Source organism: Telmatherina bonti (assembly GCF_933228915.1).
Source record: "Telmatherina bonti genome assembly, chromosome: 4".
NCBI lineage: Eukaryota > Metazoa > Chordata > Actinopteri > Atheriniformes > Telmatherinidae > Telmatherina > Telmatherina bonti.
The window spans coordinates 25,117,763-25,145,670 of NC_136622.1; the positions used below are offsets into that span (position 1 = coordinate 25,117,763).

Below are 27,908 nucleotides of genomic sequence, written 5' to 3' on the forward strand. Positions count from 1 at the left end.
TAAGTTGATCAATACAGTTACAAATGCTTCTCTAATGGACACAAATGACGCATTGTGGAGTTTGAACTAATCATTGTGAGATGTTGTATTAAATCTATTGTGAGAAACGCACAAAAGTGACTGAAAAAAACTGTAAAATCACATTTTACATCAGGTTAAATGTATGTATGTATGTATGTACGTACATACATAAGATAGATAGATAGATAGATAGATAGAGAGAGAGAGCGAGAGAGAGAGAACACATCATATGCTGTGATAAACATGTTATAGATGTTATATATAATGTTATTAATAATAGCAAAATATTTTTAATGTAAGAAGTCAAAACAAGTTCATATAAACAACCTGAATACATATTATCACATGCATTGATTCAGACTTAGCTGTAAAACTAAGAAATACAACCTATTTGGGCAAGAAAGTTTAGGAAGAATGTGCAAAGAGCAAAAATGACACATATGGAAGACGCATTAACAAGAAAAACTGAAAGATATTCATCACTGATTTGGGTGAATTCAGGATGATTCCAGCACACTTGTCCAATTTTTTTAAAATTATTTCTTCCCATTTTATTTTTAAAGAAAAACTTTGTTGTATTTTCAGGGAAATTGTATTTGTTTGTACTTCACTGCAGAGCCTTTCTTGGAAAACCAAGTAAATTTAGCCAAATTCTTTACAATGTCAGCTTTGATCCCTGACATTTAAGCTTTCTGGCTCTTTCAGTGCTGACTGCAGACAACCTGCAGGAATAATTTTTTCATAAATAGGTTTGTTCCCTAAATCCCTTGTTAAGCATTGACATGACTGAATTTAGAGTATTTTTCAGCTAAATGATCCAAAATGGCAGAAGGCATAAAATGTGCTTCATTCCCTCAAAATAAATATAAATAAAAAACACTTTGCACAGAAATGCAACCACATGTTTTAAAAAGTAGCTAACTTTTTTCTAGCTTGAGTGTTACCGTACTCTAAGATTTGAATAATTTATATGACGAAAAGGTTGTTGTTAAAACGCATTTTCACATGTTGGAAATAATTTATTCTTTTGTTTGTTTTGTTGCTGTGTTTGGGGAGGCAAGTTACAAAATTACAAATAGAATGTCCTGCTGGAAAACAGATCTAAACTTAGTTCCTAAAAGCAGATGACATTAATCCACATCAGTCTTATTTTTTTCTGATGCTGGTTTTTATTGAGCTCTTGTGCGTGTGCGTGTGTGCGTGTGTGTGTGTGTGTGTGTGTGGTGTGTGTGTGTGTGTGTGTGTGTGTGTGTGTGTGTGTGTGTGTGTGTGTGTGTGTGTGTGTGTGTGTGTGTGTGTGTGTGTTGCTCTTGATAAGATTTTTGCCTAAATCCAAAACTCCAGGTTTTCTGTCAGTCTTCTCATTGCTTTCTTTTATTTTATTCAAACATCTTTATTGGATTCTTTTCAAAATATTGTTAAGGAGGTTTGTTAAAGACATATCAATACAAATCAAAGAAAAAAAACAAACAAATGTTTACCATTCTGATATTAAGGTTTTGTGTTTTGGGACTCTGGACATTTATTAGATGGATGAAACAATAACAAAAATGTGAAGAGTTCAGAAAGACAGCAAAGTTTAACATAGATTAATGGTTAAAAAAGACCGTCAGTTCTTACCTCAGCGTTTTAATGGAACTTAAATACCATTGTTTGTTTCATCAAGGAGATGTTCTCCTTTATGATTAAAGTAGGAGGTCCAGAATGAATAAATAAAGATATGTTACACACAAACAAAATTGACTAATAAAGATGCATATGAATGAAGAACTGTGAGAATCCAGTGATGTTTCATTTTCACTTTATTTGTTCATTAGAAACTTCACTTGCAAAGAAGACAGACAGTGCTGCAAACACCATAACGTTTTAGAAACTGATCTTTATTTAGTCTTTTAACAAAATTTCACAAAAATATTGACAATTTTTAGGGGGAGATATTTACCATTTATTGCCATGTGATATGTCAAAATTATGAAAGGGCAATATTGTGCTTCCTGCAATCTATTAGGGGGGAGAAGACAAGTGACAGATTGTTTTTAACTGGATTTTGAGCAAAGTTTTTAGCATAAAGTGATTTTTTTTTTTTTAAAGTTTAAAAAGAAAAACTGAATGCTTCATAGGGCTAAAATAGACAAACAAATAATAAAAAAGTAGCCCATGTATGGTTATTTATAAATAAATAAATACATTTTACAAAGCAGAAGAAAAATAATACTTTGTCGTGTCACATTTTGCAGGATATGGTTCTTTCAGGTAGTAAAACAGAACACAGTAACATCCTTACACTGAGATTTTAAGAGATTCTTCATGATAAAACTGCTCGAGTCTCTTCAAGTTGGATGGGTTCTCCTGCTGCACAGCGGTAATGCTTTTGGTTCTCTACTTGTTTGGCGTTTAAAATTGCCATTCCACATTTTGCAAACTAATTTATGTTTTTTCTGTAAGAATAAAACAAACACATGCAAACAAAGTTTCTAAGTACACGTGGAATAAATCTGATCCAGATCAACATATACATTTTTTATACGATGCTCAAATAATTTATCAAGAAAAATAAGTTAGTGTTAAACTATTTTAAAAATAGTTTATTATAGTCTATCTTACATAACACAAAAATAAACAAAATAATATTCACATAATAGGAACAATTGTAAACTGGGTGTCAATGAATTGTCAGGGTTTTTACAAATCTTAAAATAATTATCATATGTGCTTGTTAATGTCTACTTATTGTAGCCATTGAACTTTGAGCATAAATACAAAGTTTTTCTGGATTTCTATTGTAAGGGTAAGACAGAGTATAAATGTAAAGCTTTACTTCTTTTATACCAGAAGCGCTGAAGGGTTTGGACTTGACTGCTTTGCATTTATGCATGTGAAAATTGACCTTTGTGGTGAAGAGTGAAAGGGATTCCTGTTAGGAGCTGACGAATGCGGAAGTGAGACAGTAGCGAGACCAGAAATGTCAGAGAAAAGGACAAGAGTCTTGTGTATTTAACAGCTACTGATACCAAAAAAAATCTTTCGTATTAATTTTATGTAACTTTGCGGACAATCAATTTAATGAAAATTACAAATAAAGCATACACCGCATCACCTGTTTGTCCCAGCTTTGCAACATATACGGTCTACGGTTGCAAATGACGACCTCATGAATATTCAAATGATAACTGCATCATACTATTTGTAATTTCTGCTACATTAAATGACAAACTGTGTTGTCAAAAAGAGGGAATGTTGTCAAAGGAAAAAACTTGGAGATGCCGGGGATTGAACCCGGGGCCTCATACATGCAAAGCATGCGCTCTACCACTGAGCTACATCCCCAACCGATGCGGGTATCAACGAGGGTGTCCTAATGAATGTCTATTTTGGCCTTTCTGAAAGGATATGTAATTAATCTATTTTTGTTCCGACTTGGGGCCAGGTTCTGTAATATTATCTCATAAAGATCACGGACTTTACCTAGTTTCTTTATTCTAGCCAGGCTCCACTTTTTTTCCAGAATGATTGATACACGACATATATTTTAAAATTAGATTTTAAAATAGCTACACGATTTTTAGCCAATTAACTAAACTCCGTATGAGTGGAAAAAACAAGGTAAAGTAAGTGCTTCAGTTTTATTTGTTTTGATCAAAATTCCTTCTTAGTGCTAAAAAGCAAAGCAAAGCAAAGAATAAAATTGATGGGGATGAAAACGGCAGAGGGCTTTAATACATTACTTTGAGCCTGAAACTTATTTCTTTTCACCCAAGGTGCTGTAATCCTCCATGAAATCTAGTTCTTGTTTAGTTCACTTAATGTCCTCGAGGGGGGGCACGAATGAGGGTCTACCGTCCCTTCTGGAAAGCACAGCCTGTCCTCACTTGAGCTGTGTTTATCAGTGCGTGCACCCTTGCCAAGGACACTGCCTCTAGACCCTGTCTGCTCTGGCCTTGTATGGACAGACCCATGGGATGCACACATGGCATGAAGGTTTGAGTAGAGCTGAAGAAAATGTCTGTAGTACCACATATTTGGGCCAAACGTGGGAGAAGAGACTGATATCAGCTCTACTGTTGTGTGAGTTTGGTGACAGACAGCCATCATCATGTCTTTGCTGAGTAATAAGGAATACTAGAGGAGTGTTATGTGTTGGTGGGAGTTATGTGGGAACTGTGTTGCATGCATAGACAAGCCGCATGCAATATGAGACATGGCAATCTAAGGCCTCAGACATCCAAATGGGAAAGTGGACTGTATCAAAAGAGATGGCTCTGACTTTGTTTTAAGGGTTTCAAATATTTCTGTATTTACATTTTAATTTTCTAAAAACTTTGTTTTCTTTTTTATTGTTGTTGTTGTTGGTCTTTGTTTTCTTCTCATTTGACATGCCACCCTTGCATAGACAAAGCGCAAAAGTATAAGGACCCTGATGGAAATGTTCACCCTTTCATTTAGTTTGTTACTAAAAACAGGCAAACAAGTCAAATTTTCCCCAGAATCTCATCCCTCAAATAGACAACTCATTCCTTATAAGGTGTGTGTTATTTTTTTTTTCTTGTAGCATGAGGTAGCTCTACAACAGATGCATCTCATATCTTCAGGGGCTGCTGTCTTATCACTACCAAACAGTCATCAATGCATGGGAAGAGAGGCGTGAGAGAAAAAAAAGATGCACAGACAGTCCATAGAGAGGAGTTGGAGCAGCATTTAAATGATGGTAGTTAATTAAAAGTATAGTGATTTCACAGAATTTATATATATATATATATATATATATATATATATATATATATATATATATATATGCTACAAGAAAAAAAAATAACACACATGATGGCTCAGGGTCACCCAAGCTAGCGCCAACTATAAACTTTCTCAAAAATGGAATGCTTTAAGTCTAATTTAAAAGTAGAAAGGGATAGAGAAGAGGAAGCCGATAGAGGGAGCAGATAGGGAGAGCAGGTGAAAACAAGAAAGGGAGCAGATGAACTTCACCTCTCATTCCGGTTTTAGAAATTGGAAACTGCAAGTACATCTGCAGTCTAGGTGCAAAGCATTCTTGGGAAAATGTGGAACTATGAGATCTCCAAGACATAACAGAACTTGTTAAATATAATTTAAAAAAAACTAGTAAATTTGAAGAAATATAATCTGATCAGAACTCTTGCTGCATCAATGTACATCTCCAGGAGGCTTTTCAGGGAATTGTTGGAAAGCTCAATAGTACGGATCATCCAATCCATCCATCCATCAGTAACATTTATTTCCTGCTGTTCTGTCTAATATATAGATTGATAGGCAACAAGTGAGACCTCTGTTCTGTCAACTTGTCTTCACCTGCAAACAGAATAAGTGTTTTTATAATTGCATGCCTCACTTACTCACATGACTTAGCAGTGTCTGCCACAGCAAGGGCAGGTTCAACAATAGCTGTATGTCTAAGATCATAAACATGAAGAAAAGGAAGACACTGCTTTAACCTTTCACCTAGTTCTCCAACCAGCTTTGGGAAACTGTGGGAATCATTTGAAGTCAGTCAATTTCAGTAAATGCTGCAGCACAGATAAAAGAATTGGGAATAAGAGGAAGACTGAAAACAATAATCCATACTGTGCCTGGGTGGTTTTTTTAAGGTATTGAAACCCCAGTTATTTGTAAAACAGGTTGCGACTATTTTGATATATCTCTTGTATAATATGAGGTACTTACTGAAATGACAGTACAACATGACAGAGCAAGTTCCACCAGTCCTGTTACTTCTCCCGATTAGCTAGATGCCATAAACATTAACAGACACACAAATGAACAAACTGTTCTTGCTAAATGTTTGTGTTGTATGTGCCATTGAGTGTCATCATCACTGTAGGGTGAATGTGTGTACTTGTGTATTGAGTTGCCTAGCACCTGGTAACTGTATAGGCCGAAACCTTATCATCCTGACTTTAGAAAGCTCATAATGGACGCTTGCTATTGACTCCTACAAGTGTGGATAATAACAATGTCACAGTCTATATAGAAAAAATAGACATATTTAGATGTTGTGAATTTGTTTACAGGGGAACTTTCCTTTTATGTACCAAAACCATCATCACTATTGTCATCACGTCCAGATATTCCAGTTTTACCATAAAATACTAAGGAGTATTAAACACTACAGATGGACTTTAAAGTTAAATAGAAGTGTGTTGCAAAACGTCTTTCGATCAAGTGCAACATGCACTCTAAATAGGCAAACATTTGTTTAAGCGAGCCAATAATTAAAACACCCTTTTTTACTCCTGGTATATAATTCATGAACGATTGATATAATCATGATAGTGCCTTTTCAACACAGTTGAACAGGCACCGGACGGTGGCACAGTGTAATATTGTCTACTGACAATAAAGAAAACTCTACCTTCATAGTACAGAGCAATAATTTACACAACCTGTCTGGGTAATATAAACTACTAGATTTTATAACTACTTCACTAAAAATTTCACTCTCTTTATTCCATGGCGGCATGCAGGTGTATACACATATGTGGACATAATCACATTATGCCAGTACAAGGAAGCTGTGAACACTTTGCAGATTATGCAAAATGTTTTATGGATTTTCTAAAGAAAAAAAATAATTATCCTTCACCTTGAAAAACGTCCAAGTACATAAGCTCATGCTTGGTTATGTGAGCAGTCACCAGTTTGCATAATCTGCAACAATAAAAAGCAATGGAAACTCTCAAAGCTTTTCTGACTGTGGGGATCAGAAGTGACCACCAGGGGTTTTAATACCCCTATAAGGCTCATTGGCTACTCAAATGGTGCATTCGGATAGCACAAATATGATTGGCTGGCACAGGTTTAGAAGCACATTTAGGTCCACCCCATCAAGGCAGAATGAAAATGATGATGTTGAAGGGGAGGAGGATGAGATATATTTACATAGAAAATTTAAAGTGACATCACCAACATCATTGGACAGGGAGACCTTGCCTTCTTTCATAAATGTCTAATGATGTATTTGAATATCTAAGACTAGTGTTTGTTTTTGTAAATTACCCCTTTGCTGTCAAAAAAGGAGCATATGCAAAAAAAAAGAAAAAAAAAAGACATGCCTCAGTGTTTTATTCTAGCTGTGTCGTTCAGCACTCAGTAAGAATCGTAAGAATACTATAATTAAAGTTGTACAATCTAATACTGTAGTTCTGCATATCAATAAACATGCATTTTCAAATGTTACTGATGTATTTATTGCATATGTTCTGTCCATGGTTATAACTTGCTTCAGGTTGCTGTACATGTAATGATACATCTTCTGCTTTTTCTGTTTTGAATTAATTTAATCATGCATCATGTTGACAATTTAATATCCCTGCTATCAACAGTTCTTCATCCTGTTTTTTTTGTTTGTTTTTTTTTTTTTTTGTAGATGGAAATATATGAGCAGACTCTGGGTCAGTTTACCAACCCCCATGCACTGCTCTTTTCACAGCAAAGCTGTTGAGTGTAGGAGCTGGTCGGGGATCAGTCACCATTTCCATCTGGGTGCAGGTTGACAGCTCATCCTGCCCAGCCCCCACCCTGTTACCTAGAGGACGAGCCACTGGCAGGGTGTAATATTCTGATTGGTTGGTTTATATGAAGTGGGCGGGTTGAAGGGCGGAGTTTGGGAATGTTGTGATCTCACAATCAGCTGTTTTGTACGTTCTACATACTGATCCGAGGATCAGCTGGAGGCAGCAATAAACACAAGGAAATCTGCAGCGGGGAAAATAGAGGAAAGGAGAAAAAAGCTGCAGATGTTATGATCTGAAAAACATCAGTGTAACATTTTTACACGAAGCCCTTCTTCTAAGAAGAAAGCCTTTTATTTTTGTATAATAGTGTTTTAACTACCTCACCTAAAGGCTATCTAAAGCTATGCTTTAAGAGTTGTCGTTTCTACTGTGTGTAAGATCTCGTTTACAACTTGAATTCTATTTCAAAGGCAGGTAAGTTGCTCTTCATTCGTCTATAAATCTATTTGTTGTTGTTTTTGGTCTAACTGCTTTACAGAGAAATCAAACTACATATTTGACAACGACCCTCCTGCATTCTTCATATGTTTATCCTCTGAAAACTGCCGAATAACCATCCATCACCCTACAGGTTATCATAAACCCAAAGAATATGAACAGGATTACATTGCTTTGTCTGCAAGTGACCTATTACACATCGTAGACTGTCTCTGGTTGTTTGTTTTTTACTGGCTGGTGATGTTCTATTATTAGGACACGAACCGATCTGAAAGCAGTACCGCAGTCCAAATAAAACAGGCTTAAGTAGGCGGATTGGACGTCCTATATTTCGAAAAATGACTTCAGCCTGGATACGCCAACAGCCGTTGTTTTGCAAATTGCACCAAATGCTGATGTGGACTCGATGGCGGATGTTGGTGTTTTGTGAGGCTGCTGAACCTTTCGGGAGACGGTTTTCCCTTTTTCTTTTCAGAATTACGGATGTCACCATGTATATTATCCGTTACAATGTTATTACTATTAAAATATTTCGTCGATGTCTTTCGTGCAGTGTCGTTGAGCCACAACTGTCATTGCTTTGACCCTTCAGCTGCAGAGCTTATACGGATAATTCATGTTTAACCTGGATAACTTACACTGATAGTCGTGTTTCACCCGGGTGTCCACAAGCTGAGGTCGAATTACAGGATTTTGTACAAAAAATCTATTATATCTGTGCGTTTAAAATGTAAACAATGCTGTTGACAGATTAATTGTTTCGAAAGGGTTTTAACAAATCAAGATTTAGCGACAAACATATTGTCATGATCCCAGTGTAAGAAAATGCAGCCAACAATGACAAAAGAACCATTTAGGTTCCAGATATTTGGTCGTATTATCTATCTTTCTATGTTGGATGTATAGACCTTCTCTATTTTTTTTTTTTACTCGGGTTGAAAAACAGGCTCGAGCCTCTCCGTCAGCGTCCGTGAGGCTACGTCACAGTCCTCTTGTTTTTATTTCGTGGAACCCCGCCCACCCTGCTTTTTTTTTCTCTCTTCCTACTTCTCAAACAGATCACCGCCCAAAGAAAAACTCTCACTTAAAAATCTTCACCAGCTTACATTTTATTTTATATAACCTTTATTTATTCTATTTTATACACAGGGTTGTATTCAAATCAAAGTGCAGATAAAGCCTTTAATGCTCCCTAAATAGCATTTGATAAATAAGACTTTTTCTCTGCTGCATTGTGTCTGTTTGTCTAATGGTGTGTATTTGTGTGTGTGCTTCATTCTTGCATTTCAAGATTCTTTTAAATTGACATATTTTCTGTCCAGATGTTAGAAAGGCATCTTTGAATACAGAAAACATATTTTATAGGTGAACTAAACAGGCTAGAATGTCCTATTTAAATCCAAGTATGAATTGAAAAACAAGCTGGAGGTGAAGGCAAGAATATTGTAAAAGAGAGAGAATCTTGGATGGTAAGAAATACAGTAAAACAAAAGAAAGAAAGAGGAAAAAAGCTAACAGCTTTAAAACAAAAATATCAAATTACAGAGGAATTTCCCAAACTAAATCATGACATCACAGCAATACTCTCTATGTAGTCATCAGCGGTTCAACCCCTTTTTTAATAAAAGTAAAACAGTTGTGGGGGTAATATGCAAAGAATAGACTGTAGATGACCAAAAAAGACTGCCTGAAATAGTCATACAAGTATAATCTTGACTGCCAGATCACCGCTTTTCAGATGAACTCACTTTTAGTTACAGGCAGCATTTAGTTGGATGATTTTATATGATGTCCCTAAACAACCCAAAGAAGACATTAGGGTTTTCTTTCCTTCAATGTTGTTTCATTCTAGTGTCACTAGCTCTGTTTTGATCTGTGAGATGACTGAATTAGCATTTACAATCAACAAACCTATAAAATCAGTTATCATTGAAGCCCTGCATTTGCTCCTTGCTGAGTGTGCGTCTGTGTGTTGTGTGGTTGTCTGTTTGAGCTTGTCCAAAACAGCCAAAAGCCTGCTCCCAAAAAAGGTTGCTTAGCTGATTCTTTTTGTCATGGTCTCATGACTTAAATTTTTGTGAGCTCAGGAATGGCTCAGGCAGATATTAGTGTTGAGAGCAGACCACATCACATCTGTTCATATTGCCAATCCAGGCCACATGGACGTTGCTTCTTTTATTATCAGACACATAACATCCATGCACATAATCCTTAATAATAATAATAATATTTTTTAATTATAAGAAAATTCCAAAATAATTTATGTAATTATAATTATATGATTACATTTAAAATTAACATTTCATCATCCAAACATATATTTTGTTATGACTGTTGACATCATGTAAAAACCCTTTTACATTGTTAAACTGTTACATGTACTTTCATTAACACTTATTTCTGTCTTTTCTTCATCCCCTGTTTTATTTAGTGATCTAATATCTAAGCTTTTGGGGGAAATTTGGCTGTATATATGTTAATGTTAAACCAATTAACACTTCTGAAACTAGTGCACTGAAAGACTTCCAGGTTGTGAACATATTTAGCAAAAGATCTGAGATATTAAAAGTTTGTCAATGATTTGGAGAGAAAATTCGTGTTGTACTTGAACTCTTAACTAATTCCTTCTCATTTTAAAATGACATAATTTTGTTCTTATATAGGTCAGGCACTTTTCTGAAGCTGGTGCCACAGTGTCTCTGGCTTTTTCTGCATTTTAGTATGTGCACAGTCACTGTGCTTGATGCTGCAAAAGTCTTTCTCTTTGTGTCCTGTCACCTCCTCCTCTTCCTCCTCTCTAGTCTCTCCATCTGTCCTGGGACTGTGCTGATTGGTTATCCAGCTCTAAAGGGGGAAGGGGGAATTTTCATTGTCAACCAGCTTCTTCCTTGTTGATTAATTTCTTTCATCATAAGTCACTCTACCTTCATAGTCTCATTTATTATGACATGCTCACTATTCCTCCACCAGTGTAATTTACAGTGTAGGTGATCACTACCTGATTGCCAACATATAGCAAAATAAATACTTTTATACAAACAATTGGAGCATGAAGGCATACAAGCTTTTCATTTAGTCTCGATAACGTGTTGAAAAGAACACATTTTTTTCTTTTTCCCAGAGACCTGACCACAGTAATTATTTAAATCTAGATATTTATTACAAATCAGTAAGTCTAGAGCATTTGCATCATGATTCCATCTTGAACTTGATCTTCCAAGTCTTCTGTTTTCCATACTACGACTGGAAATAATGCATAGAAAGTCCACTAAATATGCATGAGCTACTCTGAATACAAACAGAAACAAAAAGGTCCCGATACCTAAATGATGTTCCTTGTAACAGATTCTAATCTGCATCATACGCCTATCTATTTATGAAGTTGCGTAACTCACCCAAGCTCATCATAAGACTCCCAGAAAAGATTGATTTGCAAGTTCTTTCATGCTGATCTTCTGTTTTCAGCACCACAATGTGCCAACATATCACATTTTCATAACAGACATGTTTGAGGTCAGTTAGAAAGTTTTAAACTGATGTAATGTGTCTTGAGAAAGAAAGTTCTTGCTAGAGATATTGCTCACACTTTAACTACACTTGTATAAACTGTTGCAAGTTCACTTCTGTTTTTGAACACATTACCAGTGAGAAACCTTGTCTTTTTCATTACAACTAATCCATTTATTCTTTCTCTCTTCTTCTCTACAGGCCTTTGTTCCAAACCAAGTGAAACCTTACATTTGCACTACAGAGGCCCACTCAGTTCTGTTTGTAAAACCCTAGAACAAGCAAGAGGCTTCAAGTGGAAACAAGAAACTTAAAAAATATAGTCAAAGAATAGCTTAAATAAACAACTGATACATTTTAAAAAAAAATCAAAAGGCAGCTATAGCTTTTTCTTTGTGTACAACTGAAAATACCACAGTCATCAACACTTCACAATACAAGCAGCAATGTTTCAGCGTCTTAGCAACCTGCTATTTGGAGAGGTAGAGGAGATAGCAGCTGAACTGAAGGGACCCAATCCATGTGTGACGGAGGCAGACGAGGAGGGATGGATGCTTGTCAACCTGCCTGGTGAGTCAGAGAATAGAGGACGGGATTGGACTGGTCACTTTGTCTTTTTAACTTTACACCACTGTGGAAAATTGTTCACTTGTGTATTATTCTGTAACAAAACAGCTGCATTTTCTAATGCATGTCTATAATTCTGACTAACATTCAAGTGGTAGAGGCAAAGATGGGGATGATGGAGTGGAGTGAAGAATCAGTCTGAGTGTGGTACAGCTACACTGGTGCTCATCCATACAGTTGCCATGCCAAAAGTGCTGTCCATCAAATGGCGGAAGCACAAAAATATCTGTGCACATTCATCTCCTTTCACTTTGTTTATGATGCAATCATGACAAAGACACTTACTGAGTGTGAGAATTTGTTCGGGATTCCAACCAAACAGCAGAACGTAAACGTTCCTCCCAGCTGAATCAAGACAAACATGTCTCTGACATAATCACAACCTGAGAGGGTCAGCACAACTAATGATGTGACTCTTATGTTTTGTGTTTTCCCCTTTTTCTTCCCTTCCAATTTTTTAAAAATACCCTGACATTCCCCTTATTGGTATGTGTGCGCGTGCGTATGTGATCCCTTAAAAATGACCCTTTTCATCCTGCATGGCTCCTTGAAAAATACGCTCCATTCGCAAAAACAATTTGCAACTTTCCCCTCCCATCTGGAACATGTCTTTACTGGTCTTCCCTTCCCTGATCTCATCCCTGCCATGCACTCAAAAGAGTATGACTGCATGATGCAGGTGCAGGATGAGACAGGACTTCCACTGATGACACAATCATTCCCAGACAGTAACCTGTCAGATAACCAAAATTCAAACACAAGGACTGAGTGTGTAGACCCCATATCCCACCTTCCTCACAAGCGTCGGAAGACACATAAAAATCGGGCACAGGGTGGAGTAGCACCATCAGACCCCCTATCTTCCCCAAGCATTAGTCCATCACACATGGGTGGCACTACATCTGTGAGCCTGCCGAGACGGGCCAGACTGTCCACGCCCTCCTCCACCCCGTCAATGTCCCCAGGCTCTGGGAGTGAGTGTGGGGGCCGTGGGGGTACCAGTAGGTCAGGCTCAGAGAGAGGCTGCATGGATGAGAGCTGGTTTGTCACCCCTCCCCCCTGTTTCACTGCAGAGGGAGCTACAGCAGAGGCCAGCCCGATGGAAGACCTGCTTATAGAGCACCCCAGCATGTCTGTGTACGTTTCCCCAAACAACCTGTCCATGGTCTCCAACAGCAACCTGTCCATGGTGGGAGAGGAAAGCATTGCCAGTATGGCAAGCAGTGTGAGGTGAGATATATATTTATGGATGCTGCACTCAACCTTTACCTGTTTCACCTCACTTTTCTATGTTTTTACCGTTTTTTTTCCTCATCTTTTGCAGCAGAGTGGCTGAACAGCCTGCTGTCCCTGCTGCTCGCAGCACTATGTCCAGCAGGGTGAGCCATGGAGCTGCTGCCCAGGCTGGAGCTTTGGCCAAGGTCACCCAAGTGGCCAGGGTCCAGCGTTGCAAAGCTCGTATGGAGCGGCGCCATCTGAGCCGCAACCACATCCATCGCCAAAACCGCACAAGGGATCAGGTCCCTCGCCATGCAGTGCATGCCAGAAACACCTTCCTTCACCAGCCCAGCAAGCGTAACTTCTGCCACTAAACCAACAAGCAACCAGGGGGCTTTGTTTACTTTGAGGGCATTAGTATGCATAGTCAACTCAAGACACACATGGTTAAATACGTTCACCAACAGCATTTTTTGCTTTAATTTCTGCATATTATATTAAATTTCAGATAGACAACAGTAGATCAGCAGGTCCATTTGTTTAAACACAAACTGACTCCATCTGGTAGTTTTTGACCTATTTGGCTGTAATGAACTAGTTGCTCTCAGTGAATCAGTGTAGATCTTTATTGTAGCCTCCTTATTGTCCACTGCATTCTTTAAAAAAAAAGACAGACAAAAAAAATTTTAAAAAGCTACATGATTGTTTTTTCATATAATACATTGAAAGGATATGTCAAAAAACAAAACAAAAAAGACAAACCAAAAAAAAGAAAAAACAAAAAGTTGACTTATGTTCATTTACTTTTGCTCTTCCTTAAGTCGTGTTATTCTTAAATTCACTCAACCAATAAAGCTCATAACTTGGAGATGCTTAAGCAAAACTTACTCTTACAAGATTTTTCTGGTGGAAACCATGCAAAACAGAGACAAGTTAAGCCTTAGAGTTATTTTACAGCAAAAACTATTCATCATGTCTTCAAAGCTTTACATTTATGGGTATTTTATCAAAATTAGTTTCATTAGAAGAGGTGGTAAAGGATACTTTGTATGGAAAGAGTGAGAGGAAAGTCACTGGACATTTGTTTCTCTGCAGGTTAGTCTTCCAGCCTGAAAGAAAAAGAAACGCAGAGCAGCCTCTTTTAGCAGAGCAGATTAAATGTTGTCATATTTCCCTCTTTTGTATCGCGAAGGAAAAGAGCAAGTTGAAGATGGTGAGAGAATGTGCAAAACAGATTAAAGAGTAAAAAAAAATGGTATGAATTAGGCCAGGTTAGTAGTTAAAGCAGCATGGGTAACAGGAAATGGTTAGAGGAAAATGGGTTGTAGCCCCCTGAGCAACTCTATTGAGTGGGTTCCTTTAAAATCTACAAGGACTAAGAACACTCTGAGAGGATGTAGGGTTTGCCTTTGGGTTACAGGGTGTGGTAGCTTATGGTAAGTGAGAATCAGGATGGATGGCAACTCTTTATTTTGTTTTGTTGCATTGTTTTCTACTTAATTTGTCTGGTAAAAAAAAAAAAAAAAAAAAAAAAAAGTAGCTTTGTTTACAGTCTCTTTTTTTGCAAAGTTCCACCAAGCCAGTCAGATGAAGAGCTTAGGCTCCTTAAGTGGAAAAAAAAACCTCTTCCCTGTAAATTATTCTAAGCAAAATGAGGATGATTCATACTGTGGTCTGTCACATACCCAGCAGACGTCTGTCAAGTTTATCCACAGTGTGTGCTGTGATTCTGTGTAATCCATGTGAAAACCAAATTGGTATGATCGATTGATACTATTCATTTACAGGAAATAACTCTTAGGAGAAAGGGGAGAACGGATCTCCTCAATGCCTCATAAAAAGCATCTTACCCCAATTCAATGCGTTCAACAACTATCATCTTACTCATGGACATGCAACACATTGCTAACATCAACTCTATGACTGTCTCTTTATGGTTAGTCCATCTAGCTCTGACAGAGACTTAACACTCTTGCTTACTGATATGTATTCAGCAACAATAGTAAACAATGGTGCTGATAAGTATACTAATGTTTGTAAATTATTTGAGACATGGATGTAAGTTTGCACTGTCATATATTTTGTGAGTCAAAGTTTTAGCAGTGTGCTGTGAGCTTGTTTTTCTTTGTTTCTTTTTTTCTTTGGTGATGTTCTTTATTTTTGTCTTGATTCTGATTGTGTGTGATGAGCACTGATATGTTAAATGCTAGAATCTCCGTTGGAAAAAAAAAACAAGCAACAATGTTGGTTATATATTTCTCCTGTAAATATTCCATAACAATTTATAACGCTCTGTTAGATGTCAAAAGCCTCTCAGGTCATGAGTCCGCAGCATTGTGTCCAAATGGACTGATGAGAATCCACTCTCTGCCTCACCTCTGTGCTCATTTACAAACCAGGAGGGCATTTCAATGGCCAAAAGTTGTGACTTTACTCCAACTTGAGTCTCATGATGATGAGATGCAGCGTAAACAGCATTAAACCCAGAGTTGATGTGCCATAGGCAACACTGCCCTCCAGAGGGTCCATTTAGCACAGCACCTGCTGCATCAGCGCCGGTCAAGCTAGTATACAAAACCATTGTTAAAATTCATCACTGTTGGTGTGCTCAATAGAAAGGTTTTCTCTGGGTTAATTTTGGATTGTCTTGTTTGGACTGTTTTGATTATCTGAATGAGTGAGATTTATTAATTTCCCTTGAATTATATAACCTATGATTATTTTTTTTTCATTCTGCCAGTAAACTCATCAATGAAAATACCTTGTTTAAAATTTTAATTTATGATAGAACTATAAATATTATCTTGTGTATTTGGTTTGAAAGATGGCTTATAATGGCTTATCCTGTTGTATTCTCAAACGCAGAGGTGTGTATCTGAGGTGATATATCTAGCATGCATACACAGAAAATGTAGTAGTCTGTTTAAGCGTCAACACTCTTTCGGAGCTTATTAATCAAAGTGATTGTGCCTCAGAGGTAGACTTTTGTTTATCTGTTGGGAAAAAAAAGGTATGTAAAAAGCAATTACAGGGTAAAAATGAAAGCTCAAAAGTGGATGTATGTGTGTGCAAAATCACCTGGTACTTCTGCTGCTGAAAATCTGTTCTGTTTTAGTCGCCCCCCCCCCCCCACACTTTCCTTTCTCACCACCATTCTAAAGTGTAACATATTTTCAGTATGTTGTATTAGATTAGTGAAAGATGTCACTTTGAGAGTGGATGTTATCCAAATCTGGGGAGATGGGCTGGTTGCCCACCTCTGTGATGTGAGGAATGTGGACAAGGATTAAATGAGGCAGGAGACAAATACTTTTTATATAAGAAAAGAAATATGATGTATTATTAAAAAATAAATACAATAGAAATGCTTGTATTTTCCAATAGAGTTATTAGAAGAATCGTTCAACATTAGGTTGTTTTAAACAAAAGGCATTGAATGTCTGGGGAGTTTGCTATGTTTTATGTTGTGCCCTGAAATGATGGCAGCTTAAAAACTCGTGGGTTTTTACCCATGTCACATCTCAATTAGTAAACCCCTACCCCATCAAATGAAATATATAGACGTATAAAATTTGGTGTATCTGATATCTATGGTGATTGTGCCTTTTGCTATTTCTGCATGGATTTTGTGATGTACTGATTTTTCCATCCCCAAAGTGGACAATTGCCCACTGACAGGCAAGACCTATGCAAAAGTCAACGAATGGGTTTTCCAGCATCCATTCAGAAAACACAGGTACCCGCCAAAAAACAAAGAAAAGAAAAAGAAAAAAAAGAAGAAAAGAGAACCAGCTGAACAATAACACCAACAATAAATACTCAGGTTGACACCTGAATCTTGTGTCATTATTTGAGTCTGGAATTGCAATAACTGATTGCAAAAGCTATGGCTGATAGTAGGAAAAGTGCTCATCAAAGGATAAATAGACACCTATTATGCAACAGAATAAAGTTAGATAGTGTTTTGTTAATATATATGCAAATGTTTTGATAATGCTCATTCAATAAAGGATCGATTTAACAATATTTCTTATGAAGAGCGAATCTAAGCAAATTACAGTTGGTAAATGTGATATAATCCATTTTATTGCCCAGTTTTCAGTGTCAGACAGGCATATTCAGACTGAACAGAATTTATCAAGAAGATCCTGTCGAGGATATTCATTTCAACCCTGGTCATTGGAACAGAGTGTAACAGTAATAACTCCTCAAATGTATTATATCTGTGAGCATACTCTTGGAACAGACAGTCAGACTGATGCAAACAATGTACTTAATGTACTACACTAATATTGCCACATAAGTATGTAATTTTACACTTTTAGGGTGACTTTTAACATCAGGACTGCAGATGAAAAATAGCCTTCTGGCTAACTCTGGCATATTGACAGAAAAGTTTCTTAATATGCACTGTCCCGTATTAAATAAATAAATAAACAATCAATTATTGATTTTTCTCCCCTGTCTGGAGGTTTTGGAAGGGAGACCTCTCACTCAGAGAGCATCAAACAAGATTTAGTGACAAAATAAATGTTAGTGGGACTGAATGAAAAGTAAAAGAATCTCACACTGTTCAGTCATTTAATACATGTTATCACCTTCCACCAGTGTCTATGCTGGATATGAAGGTGTTAGCAGGTTTAGGTATGCAGTGAGTAAAAAAGTTAAGCAATGTGGCATGGACAGACAGGTGTGGCAACAAAGTGCAAATGTTGTTTGAGGACTGAATCTGGGTGGGTTGCTGTTATGCGCAGCAGTGACTTTACTGAAGTTTACACAGTTAATAACGTCTGTGTTGGATTTACCATGTCAGCAGCAGAAACCCTAAGTTTTTATTGCCTACTTCTGACCTTTCTTGTAGAAAAAAAAAAAAGCTTTTCATTTGTATGTTGTCTCTTGCGATTGTTTTAATCTTCCCCCAGCTTTTTGAGGACTGAAAGAGAAAACAATAAGACTTTTGGGGAGGGACAGAGGGTTTTAACTTAAACAGGTTTCAGTGCACCTGCTATGACCTGTTTATCTACACCATCTTGTTCTCCCAGGGACTAGAGGAGAGCAACTTGAGTCTGTGCGGGCGTTTCCTTACCGGCCATTCAGATAATAATTAGAGAGTGGGGGGGGATGACCCGAAACCAGTCTTTACTAAATTTAGTGAACCTTCAAGGCCCCACAGATTTTCCTGAAGTAAGTTTTATAATGGTTCTTAGAGATTGTCTTGTAAATTGTGATTGAACGATATTTCTATGGCATACATAACAGACAACCTTCCTGAGGGGTCACAGACAAATCTGTACTAAAAACTGAGTTTAAATGTCTGCTATGTGTCTGACTAGTAACTCGTCCTACCGGTTGGCGAGATGCAGCTAGCTTCCGTGCTCTGCGGCTGTGCGTGATTCATTAGCCCTAATGACAGTAAGATCCGTCCCTCCTCATCGCCTGCTCCATTAAAAAGAACAGAAACAAACAGATAACACCGCCAAGCATACCATTTTTATTTGGCTACATGTATTTCACCTGCACGGTAAGTAACATTATCGCAGCTTTAATTTGTTGGAAGTCTAAATTAACAGAGATTCGTTAGCTTGTAGCAGAGCCGTGAATAAACAAGACGCAAAGCAGCTTCTCGGTATCTGACTCCGTCTTCGGTTTAACCGGTAACAATGCTGTGGTTGCTTGTATTAACAAAATAACAACAACAAAAAAATGTATGTTGCCCTTAGGTAGATGCAAGAAGTCATTGTATGGCATGCCGATATTTTTTATTTGGGTTATGCTTCCTTTTAAGAGAATAAGCTAATGGCTCTGCCGCGGACATTCCTGGTCTAAAACTAGATCATCTGCATTGTTTGTCTTCCGCAGGTGGCAGAATATGCAACATCATCGGAGCTGCACATCCATGTCTTGGACTGTCATTATGTCTTTGTAAAAATCAACCACTGCAGTGATATTAAGGATGCCTTTATGACATGAAAACTACAAATCCCTGCGGAACAGCAAACTTGGTGGTCCATAAAAGGATGGTACATATATTTTCCTTTTCTGGTTAACATTAGTTATAAATTGACTCACTCTCTCAGAAACACATTCTTGGAAATATGCATATTCTGGGCTAACTCCTACCACATCGCACCGGTTTAGATAATTGTGTGCCTACAGGATTAACAGTAGTCATGAACAATCCTCCAGAAATTGTATCAGGATTCCCGAGTGGAGGTGTAGTGGACAAAGATGCAAATCCAGAGACAACTTTGGGGAGTGCATACTCTCCAGTGGACTACATGAGTATCACCAGCTTCCCCAGGCTGCCAGAAGATGATGTGATGTCTGGGGAAAACACCCTGAAATCTCGCAAGGATGATGACAATGTCCTCAGTGAGCAGGATACAGGTCAGTCAGCCATTACAGATTTTAATCAAAAACATCCTTTTGCAAACACTGTGCTGTTGTGTGCATAGATTCCAGTTATACAGAATTTATAAAAGGACTTTCTGAACAAATGAACTAAAATATTGTTGGTACTTTGTTTCCTCACTTGTGTAAACTGTTTTGGTTTGTACTTCGTACATGTCAGATCCAGATCTGTTTCTGAAGTCAGCTCGCCTCCAGCGTCTCCCTTCGTCAGCTTCAGACTTGGCCAGCCATGACATTGCATCGCTTCGGGAGACTAGCACAGACCCCTTTAACGGAGACTGCGCCTGTCAACGAGATGGACTGACAGTCATTATCACAGCCTGTCTTACCTTTGCTACAGGGGTTACTGTAGCTCTCATCATGCAGATCTACTTTGGAGATCCACAAGTAAGGGTGGATGTGTGCCTTTTGCTTACTATTACTTAAACGTGTTGCAGTCGTTTGTTTCTCTCATATGTGTAATATTGGGTGGGTCCAGATGGTTGTTCTTCTCAAATAAACCATTCTGTATTAAGGATACTGAATTTGCTGCTTCTTTTTTTTATTTTCGTTGTTTCTTTTGGTGCTTTACAGTTTTGTTTTTTCTTTAAAGATCTTCAACCAAGGAGCAGTTGTTACAGATGTTGCTCAGTGCACGTCTCTTGGCTTCGACATTTTGGGGAAGCAGGGTTCCAGTGTTGATGCTGCCATTGCTGCAGCCCTCTGTTTGGGAATCATCCATCCCCACACCTCTGGTATCGGAGGGTGAGTTAGAAAACTAACATTATTTAACCCTGTTTAACACTTAAATACTTTGAATTGCTTCACTGTGCAAAAAAAAAAAAAGAGAGAGAAAAAAAAGGCGGAAATGTGCTCTTGATGTTCAGAGGTGGTGTTATGTTGGTGCATGACATCCGAAAGAATGAGACAAGGGTCATTGACTTCAGAGAGACTGCACCTTCAGCCATCCACGAAGACATGCTGCTGACAAATCTCGATCAGAATGTAAGGAATTTCCATTTTCTTTTACCTGTGAGAAACTTTCACTTGTGAGTTTGTGTAATTGTTTTGTAATATGCTTAATGTGCACATTGTTAATGTTTTGCTTCTCAGGTTGGCTTGCTTGTGGGGGTTCCAGGCCTGCTCAGTGGGATGCATCAGGCACACCAGCTCTACGGCAGGTACTGTAATGATCACTCAATACCACTCTTTAATTTATAAGCTATTAATAGTAGCAGTTTTTTCACCTTTACATTCTTCTTTTATGTTGCTGAAATTCACTGTCACACTCCTCTCAACTTAGTTTACCAAATAAATAAAGCTGAATATATAAGTTTATCTAAAGGTTTTGTAACCCTAGAAAAGCAAGAGCTGACATTTTGATCCTCAATAAGACTTAAAGTGAGCGCTTACAGTCACACACGCTACTACCTGTTTTGTCTCAGGCAGAGCTGATGCTTCTTGTTGTGCTTGTGTAATTACTGTAATGCTGGGTTATTATCATACATATCATATTTCAGTTGTTAAGAGGCATTTTATACAGCTCTGTAAATTTCTTTGTTGATCAGTTAAATGAAATTAATTGTAAAATATCATTGATTCGTGTTTCAACTGAGATTGACTTATATAATCTTTCATTTCATTAGGATGCCATGGAAGAATGTGGTTACCATGACAGCAGATGTGGCCAGAAATGGATTTAATGTGACTCATGACTTTGGTAAGTACAGAGTACTATCTTGCAAATTACTGGGGGAAGTGACTGTCTTTAATGTCACTTCTCCTGCAGACAGTAATAATAGTTTTATCACCCAGCCCCCATGCTAACAAACAATGTGAGTTAAAGTATTACAAATTTTTAGCTCTCATTTGTCTCTCCACAGCTGAAGCCCTTTCTAAAGTTAAGGACCAAAACGTGTCGGATGCATTTCGGGATTTGTTCCTCCCTAATGGCCAGGCTCCCCTTCCTGGACTGTTTACTCGACGGCTTGATTTAGCAGCCATTTTGGATGCTGTTGCTAATAAAGGGATCTCAGAGTTCTACACTGGGAATGTGGCGCAGGAAATGGCGGCTGCAGTAAGGAAGAATCTTCTGGTTATATAAGTTCTCATGAATTCTGCATGGCCTCCACTGAGAATCACTGTGACCCATAAAGTACTCAGGTTTTGAAGGATTTTGTGATTTATTAAGTCCCGAAGGTCATATTGTGACATAATAATAATGTGTTGATGCTTGTTTCCTGTTAAGAAAAATGTAATACTTATATGTTCCTGTTTGGGTTAGTTCTTTGTGCCAAAACAGCTTGAGCACTGATGGCTTTTGTTTGTACATAACTAATAATATACCGTTAAGTACAAACAATGGATAAACCTGTTTCTTTCTGCAAAGCTAGCCCCACCCATACTCATCTAGGACTGGGTTTATTAGTTTGTACACATAAAACCCCTTTAGCTCAAGTCATGTTTCATGTTGCACTTCAAAGATGGAAATGCTCAGACATAGTGTTGACTGAAAAGTTCAACCTTAACATTTCTTGTACCATTGTCATTAATAGGTCCAAGCAAGAGGTGGTGTGCTCACAGAGGATGACTTTGGAAACTACAGCACAGTAATCCAAAAGCCAGCAGAGATCATTTATCAGGGTAAGGTCAGCATGACTTGGCCTGTGCTGGATCACTTTTCCAGTATTGCTCTGTGCTTTCATTTTAGTTTGAAAAGTAGAACAGATAAGAATTTATGTTTGTTATAGTTGTTTTATAGAAGAGGAAGAAGCCTTTAATGGCATTGTATTGGTGGTAAAGTAACACAAAATCACTGTTGGTCGTATTTAACGGCCTACATTGGCCATAAATGTCATGTTAAATCCTATGTCATTATTCCTTACATTGTTTTATTGATCTGCCTGAAACTTAAATTCGTCTTACCATTTATGTTTTATTGATTTATTTTATATTATATCTCTATTTTACACTTGTAAATTTTCAATACATAGTACTGTTGGTGGAAAAAATAGTTTAAAAATGTCATAATAACAATACCTTTTATAAAAAGAACTGAAAAAGCAAATAATTCTTCAGTCTTTGACCAGTCTTTTGGTGTGTCTAAAGGACATCATGTGATGGCAGCCCCAGCCCCACATGCAGGTGTGGCTTTGATCACTGCACTTAATATCCTTGAAGGCTACAACATTACAAGCCAGTCGCCCAGGAACAGCACCTACCACTGGATTGCAGAGGTAGTATAACTACTGTTTTGCCACTGTATGGCCTTAAAGGAATATTTACTCGATCTAACTTACAGCAGTCAGTGCATTTTCCGTTTGGAGAATTGAAGTTGAGGAATTATGAACAAAATTATGACAAAAAGAAAGGTCTATGCAGAACGGGGACAAAAAGAGTACATTTTCTGCTTTTAAAACAACATAACTCAAATGTGTGCATGTAACAAAAACAGGTAAATTACTGAAAAAAGTATCTGTTATGCTTTTATTCTCTCTAAATGAGCCATTTATATATACTTGCCATAGGTCTGCATACATGGCAGCTGCTCTATGTGTGCAACCAATTTTACTATTGTGTCTATGAATGGATAAAAAAAACTGTGTGAAGCGAGAACCCTCTGAGCTTTAAAACTGCTGTACCGTGATAAAAAATGCATTATAAGGTACCTAAAAGAGAGAGTAAACATGCTCAATTTAGAAGTGGTTATCTGTGGAGCAGTCATCCCTGCACCTGAGACCACTGGATCCACTCACTTTGGCCACTGACGGCCATCGTCCATTCACAGCTCTGCTTGGCATTTAAAAATAATGTAATAATCAATTTCCATCTTTTCCACTAGATGTTGGTAATCCTTGCCATTCTATACACATATGCAATAGCTGCTCTTCCAGACGTTTCATTGTCTCATTGTATTTATTTCAGGATAATAACTGCAGAATTGTCAATCAGTACTGAGCAGTAATAGTATATATTTATTTGGTACTGTTATTGCAATGATGCAGATACTCCTGTATATTCTGTAAATCGAGATAAAGTAAATAACGGATGAAACAGTGATGTGGTGTAAAACTCATAAAGTGTAGCATTCAGTGAACTGCTACAAAATCATTGAAGTTTGTTGTTTTAGATGGTGACACACTTACTCTACTGGTGTCCCTATTCTGAGTAGCCTTTTATTCAGCTCCACTCCTCTCTGCTTCTCCAAACTGAAAGCACTATGACCAAAGACACTGACTGCTCATAAGTAATTTACATAACCTCATTTAAAATAACAAAACCATTATTTTTGCAGTCTGTGTCCATGTGTTAATTTTCAATAATCTCCTAGGCGGTGAAGATTGCTCTGGCTCTGGCTAGTGGGCTTGGAGATCCCATGTATGACTCCTCTGTTCCAGAGATTGTTGCCAAGATGTTAAGGTAGAAATCGCTCCTCTAATAACTAACATTATTACATATTTAATGCATAAATCCATTACGGTTTAATAAGATAAGGTAATTAAACTTTGGTGCTTGGTATTCTCATATCCTAGTAAATCTCAGGCGTCCCTGCTCCGCCAGATGATCAGTGATTCTCAGGCTTTCCCTGTCAGCCATTACACAACATCATTTACCTTGGAAGATGGTGCAGCAGCTGCCCAGGTCACAGTCATGGGTCCAGATGACCACATCGTGTCAGTCATGAGGTATTTCATATTTTAAATGAAGTTGTGTATCAAAAATATATAAACATATTTATTGTTATAATTGAAAATCTAAACATATTTTAAATGATTTTGTTTGGTTTAGTTCCCTAAACAAACCATTCGGCAGTGGGATAGTGACTCCTTCTGGAATTCTTTTGAATAGCCAGATTCTGGACTTCTCATGGCCAAATAAAACCCTGAGCTCGTCACCTAACCCTGTAATTACTACCTTCATCTTTAATTTGTTATTAGATTATTTCTTCATGGATTTTCTGCACCTTCCCATGCTTCTCAATTTTGTTTTCTGTAGCATAATGGACTTCAGCCTGGGAAGAGACCCATGTCCTTCCTTATGCCAACAGCAGTAAGGCCAGCTGTGGGGTTATGTGGCACTTATGTGGCTGTTGGATCTTCCAATGGAGAGAGAGCTCTCAGTGGCATCACACAGGTTATTTGAGTCCCCACATTACCATTTTGTTCTCTTACAGTTAAATTGTTTTTGTTGTAGTCTTCCTGAATGTTTTTTTTTCATGGTGTTTTGTTGAAGTATATATCATGCTGTGATCCTGCACAGGTTCTGATGAATGTTCTGTCTTCGCGTAAAAACATGAGCGACAGTTTGGCATATGGGAGACTTCACCCACAGCTGCAGCCCAACACTCTTCTGGTGGACTGTGAGTTCTTCCTACTTTTGATTTATTATGAAGTTTAGTCCAAAATTAAAAGAGAGATTTCTTTTTTTCCGTTTTTTGTTACCTTTACCAACAAAGTTATGTCTTTGCTCCAGTTTATCTGGGAGGATTTTTGTGATTAAAGAATGGGTCTTGGTCTGACTTAAATTTCATTCAGTTTTGATCTGGAAACAATTGTGTACACAGGGAAATTGAAAAGGATTCTTCCCAAAATGGGTGAAATTGGTCTGTGCTCTCGGAGTGCTTTTCTGGTGTGTTTTTTTTTTTTTTTTTTTTCTTTTGGACATGTCTTGTCCAGTACCACCCAGGAAATGGGTGTCAGAAGACCATATTGCACTCACCTCCTCCCACTAATAAATTATTGTGAAGTATGTGTTGTTTGCAGTTAAAATTGAGGGGCAATAACCACACCATCATGGAGAGACACATTTAATTTTTAATGTCTAAAAAGCTATTTCTAAAGTAGAGTTTTGTCACATCAGAAAAATTTGCTTTGCCAGGTATGTAGATTTGGGTCTCTCCGGTATTAAATAATTTATTTTGCACATCTTTTCACATGTTTTCAGGAGTTCTTGTTTTGGCATGTATAATAAGTTCAGAACCAAAATGTTCCTACCATAGCTCTAACTACCAAGCCCAGTTCCTGTTTCCTTTAACCTCACCGATAAAGACCAATCCATTAGCCCCTTGACTCTGTGCTTACCCTACCATCACATTGCTTTGTGTATACAATGCAAAACAGGTAGGCAGTATGCCAAAAAAAACAAAAACCCAGGTGCCAGGTGTGCGGTTACCATAACACAGTAAAATCTCTTGACTGAAACAGTATTACTCTGCAGCGAGGAGATTAAAATCTGTAGTACAGAAGTGGAGCTCTAAAGAGCAAAATCAACCTCTATTCAAAATGATTTTACATCTGAAATAAACAAATATTCATAAAAGCATACTCTGGCGGCTGCACCTGCTTTGAAAACTAGAAGCAAGTGTTGCATTTGAATGATGTGTGACAAAAACTTTTGAAAAAATTTATTCAGTTCACCGTATATTTTCATTGTCAGGGAATTCTTCTATCCTTGCAACATTTTTCTGTCTTCTTCTCTCTCTTCTATAGCTGAGTTTTCAGAGGACGACGTGGTGCTGCTGCAAGCCAAAGGACACAAAATTGAGAGGATGGATATTCTTTCATTGGTGGAAGGCACACGGAGAACTAACGACCTGATCATTGGGGTGAAGGACCCTCGTAGTGCGGATGCTTCTGCCCTTACTATGTCTAACATGCCTTAGTACAGCCGTCCTTGTAATACTTGCATAAGACTGGAGTGGTAAGACAAAGAAGTTGTCAAGAAGGGAAAAAAAGAAGGAAGCTATTGATCAACTAATGCACCAAGCGTATACACTCATCAAGCAGTAACAGCCAAAGTGCAAAATTTCCCAAGCTGGGATTAATAAAGTACTTCTATCTATCTACTTAAAAGAAAAAAGTTTTAGACGGATATAAAGCTTTCTCTTAGATTTGAGCTGAAATTTGATGAGGATTGCCTTAGGTTATTGATCTCCTTACACTAAATACCTAAACGTTTCTTCACATTACATGCCATGTATATCGTACCTTCATATCGTACCTTTGTTCGCTGAAACCTTCCAATCAGTGTATGAAATGTTTAAAGTGTCTGTTCATAAATTTCTTCAAAATCTGCTGCTAATATTGAGCCAAGTAAGACACAGAAAAAATAAGGCATGTTCTTAAATTAATGTGACGCATTCCACTTTCTTTTTAAAGGGAAATGAACTCTGAGCAGGGTTTTATTTGGTTGATATGAAGAAAAACTCTTCGCATTATTATGAATGGCTGCTCATTACAACGGTTTGTAGGTGGGGGATATTTATGATAGTTGTAAAATGACTGTAAAGTCAGAAATTATTGGATCAGTTGCTTGGGATTAAATGTTTTCTTTGCAAGAATAGGTGTTCATAAAAATAACAAAAAAACAGATCTTGGACCAGGAAAGTCATAAACAACACATGCATGGTGTGCAGTGTATCTGAACCACTTTTTAAACTTCCACTTCAATTCACCACTGCTTTTAAACACATAAGTTCAAATATTTACACCAGGAATTAAGTCTTGCATCATGCTACATGAACACAACTGTCCTAAACTGAACACATTTACCCCTCTGCTCTTTTCATGATGTGTAAATGTAATTAAATGTTGTTTGGTAAAACTGCTGAAACTCTAAATATTGCAGTCAATTAGTGACTCGTTGGGACCACATTTACACTTACATGTTATTGACACTGAACATTACAAATGGAAATGTGAAAAGACCTTCACACCTTAGCATAGTTTTGTCAGAAGCATGATTTTAGTGTGTATTTAAACATATTTAGATACACATTAAAAATGATGAGAAATATATTTTTGGAAATTTAAGTTGCTGCATGATTTTGTTCTGAGCTTTTGAATGAGATCTCTTTTTTTTTAGAGCAGGTTATACTTGTTAGAATGGATATAACTGGATCCTATCAAACTGAAGGTAATGTCTATTTTTATATGAACATGCTGGCTGCATATATTATTTGTGTTGATTGTAAATTCAGTCAACACATTTTAGAAACCAATGTTATGTTTTTTGTTTTTATGTAACTTATGTTCAATATTTAAAGTAAAAACAAACAGCTTGTTTAGAACTTTGCACTCACACAAAAATGCCAATCTTGACTGATCAAACAACTTAGTTACTTTATTGTCTCCTTTTTCGGAACCAGTGCAATATGACTGT

At 37.4% G+C, this 27,908-nt stretch overlaps 2 protein-coding genes across 4 annotated transcripts; both read left to right on the forward strand.

The window, feature by feature from the left end:
* The first annotated feature begins 7,717 nt into the window (after positions 1-7,717).
* tp53inp2b (tumor protein p53 inducible nuclear protein 2b) lies at positions 7,718-17,267 on the forward strand. Of its 3 annotated transcripts, none has more exons than XM_079239438.1 (4): positions 7,718-7,982; positions 11,715-12,083; positions 12,800-13,370; positions 13,465-17,267. In XM_079239438.1, exons 2-4 carry the CDS (start codon positions 11,960-11,962, stop codon positions 13,730-13,732), a joined length of 963 nt encoding a protein of 320 aa, XP_079095564.1. In that variant the 5' UTR covers positions 7,718-7,982; positions 11,715-11,959; the 3' UTR covers positions 13,733-17,267. The 3 variants fall into 3 exon arrangements, with proteins under 3 accessions (XP_079095564.1, XP_079095565.1, XP_079095566.1); XM_079239439.1 differs by having other exon boundaries at positions 7,718-7,978; XM_079239440.1 differs by having other exon boundaries at positions 13,214-13,370; positions 13,465-17,257.
* A 2,261-nt stretch (positions 17,268-19,528) lies between these two features.
* ggt7 (gamma-glutamyltransferase 7) lies at positions 19,529-27,242 on the forward strand (the record flags this gene model as incomplete). Its single annotated transcript, XM_079238636.1, has 15 exons — positions 19,529-19,745; positions 19,930-20,156; positions 20,362-20,513; positions 20,636-20,753; positions 20,862-20,929; positions 21,395-21,468; positions 21,632-21,825; positions 22,304-22,391; positions 22,857-22,984; positions 24,079-24,167; positions 24,281-24,433; positions 24,537-24,651; positions 24,744-24,881; positions 25,008-25,107; positions 26,237-27,242. The coding sequence occupies 15 exons, from the start codon at positions 19,529-19,531 to the stop codon at positions 26,407-26,409; spliced, it is 2,034 nt and encodes a 677-aa protein (XP_079094762.1). The 3' UTR covers positions 26,410-27,242.
* Positions 27,243-27,908: the final 666 nt, after the last annotated feature.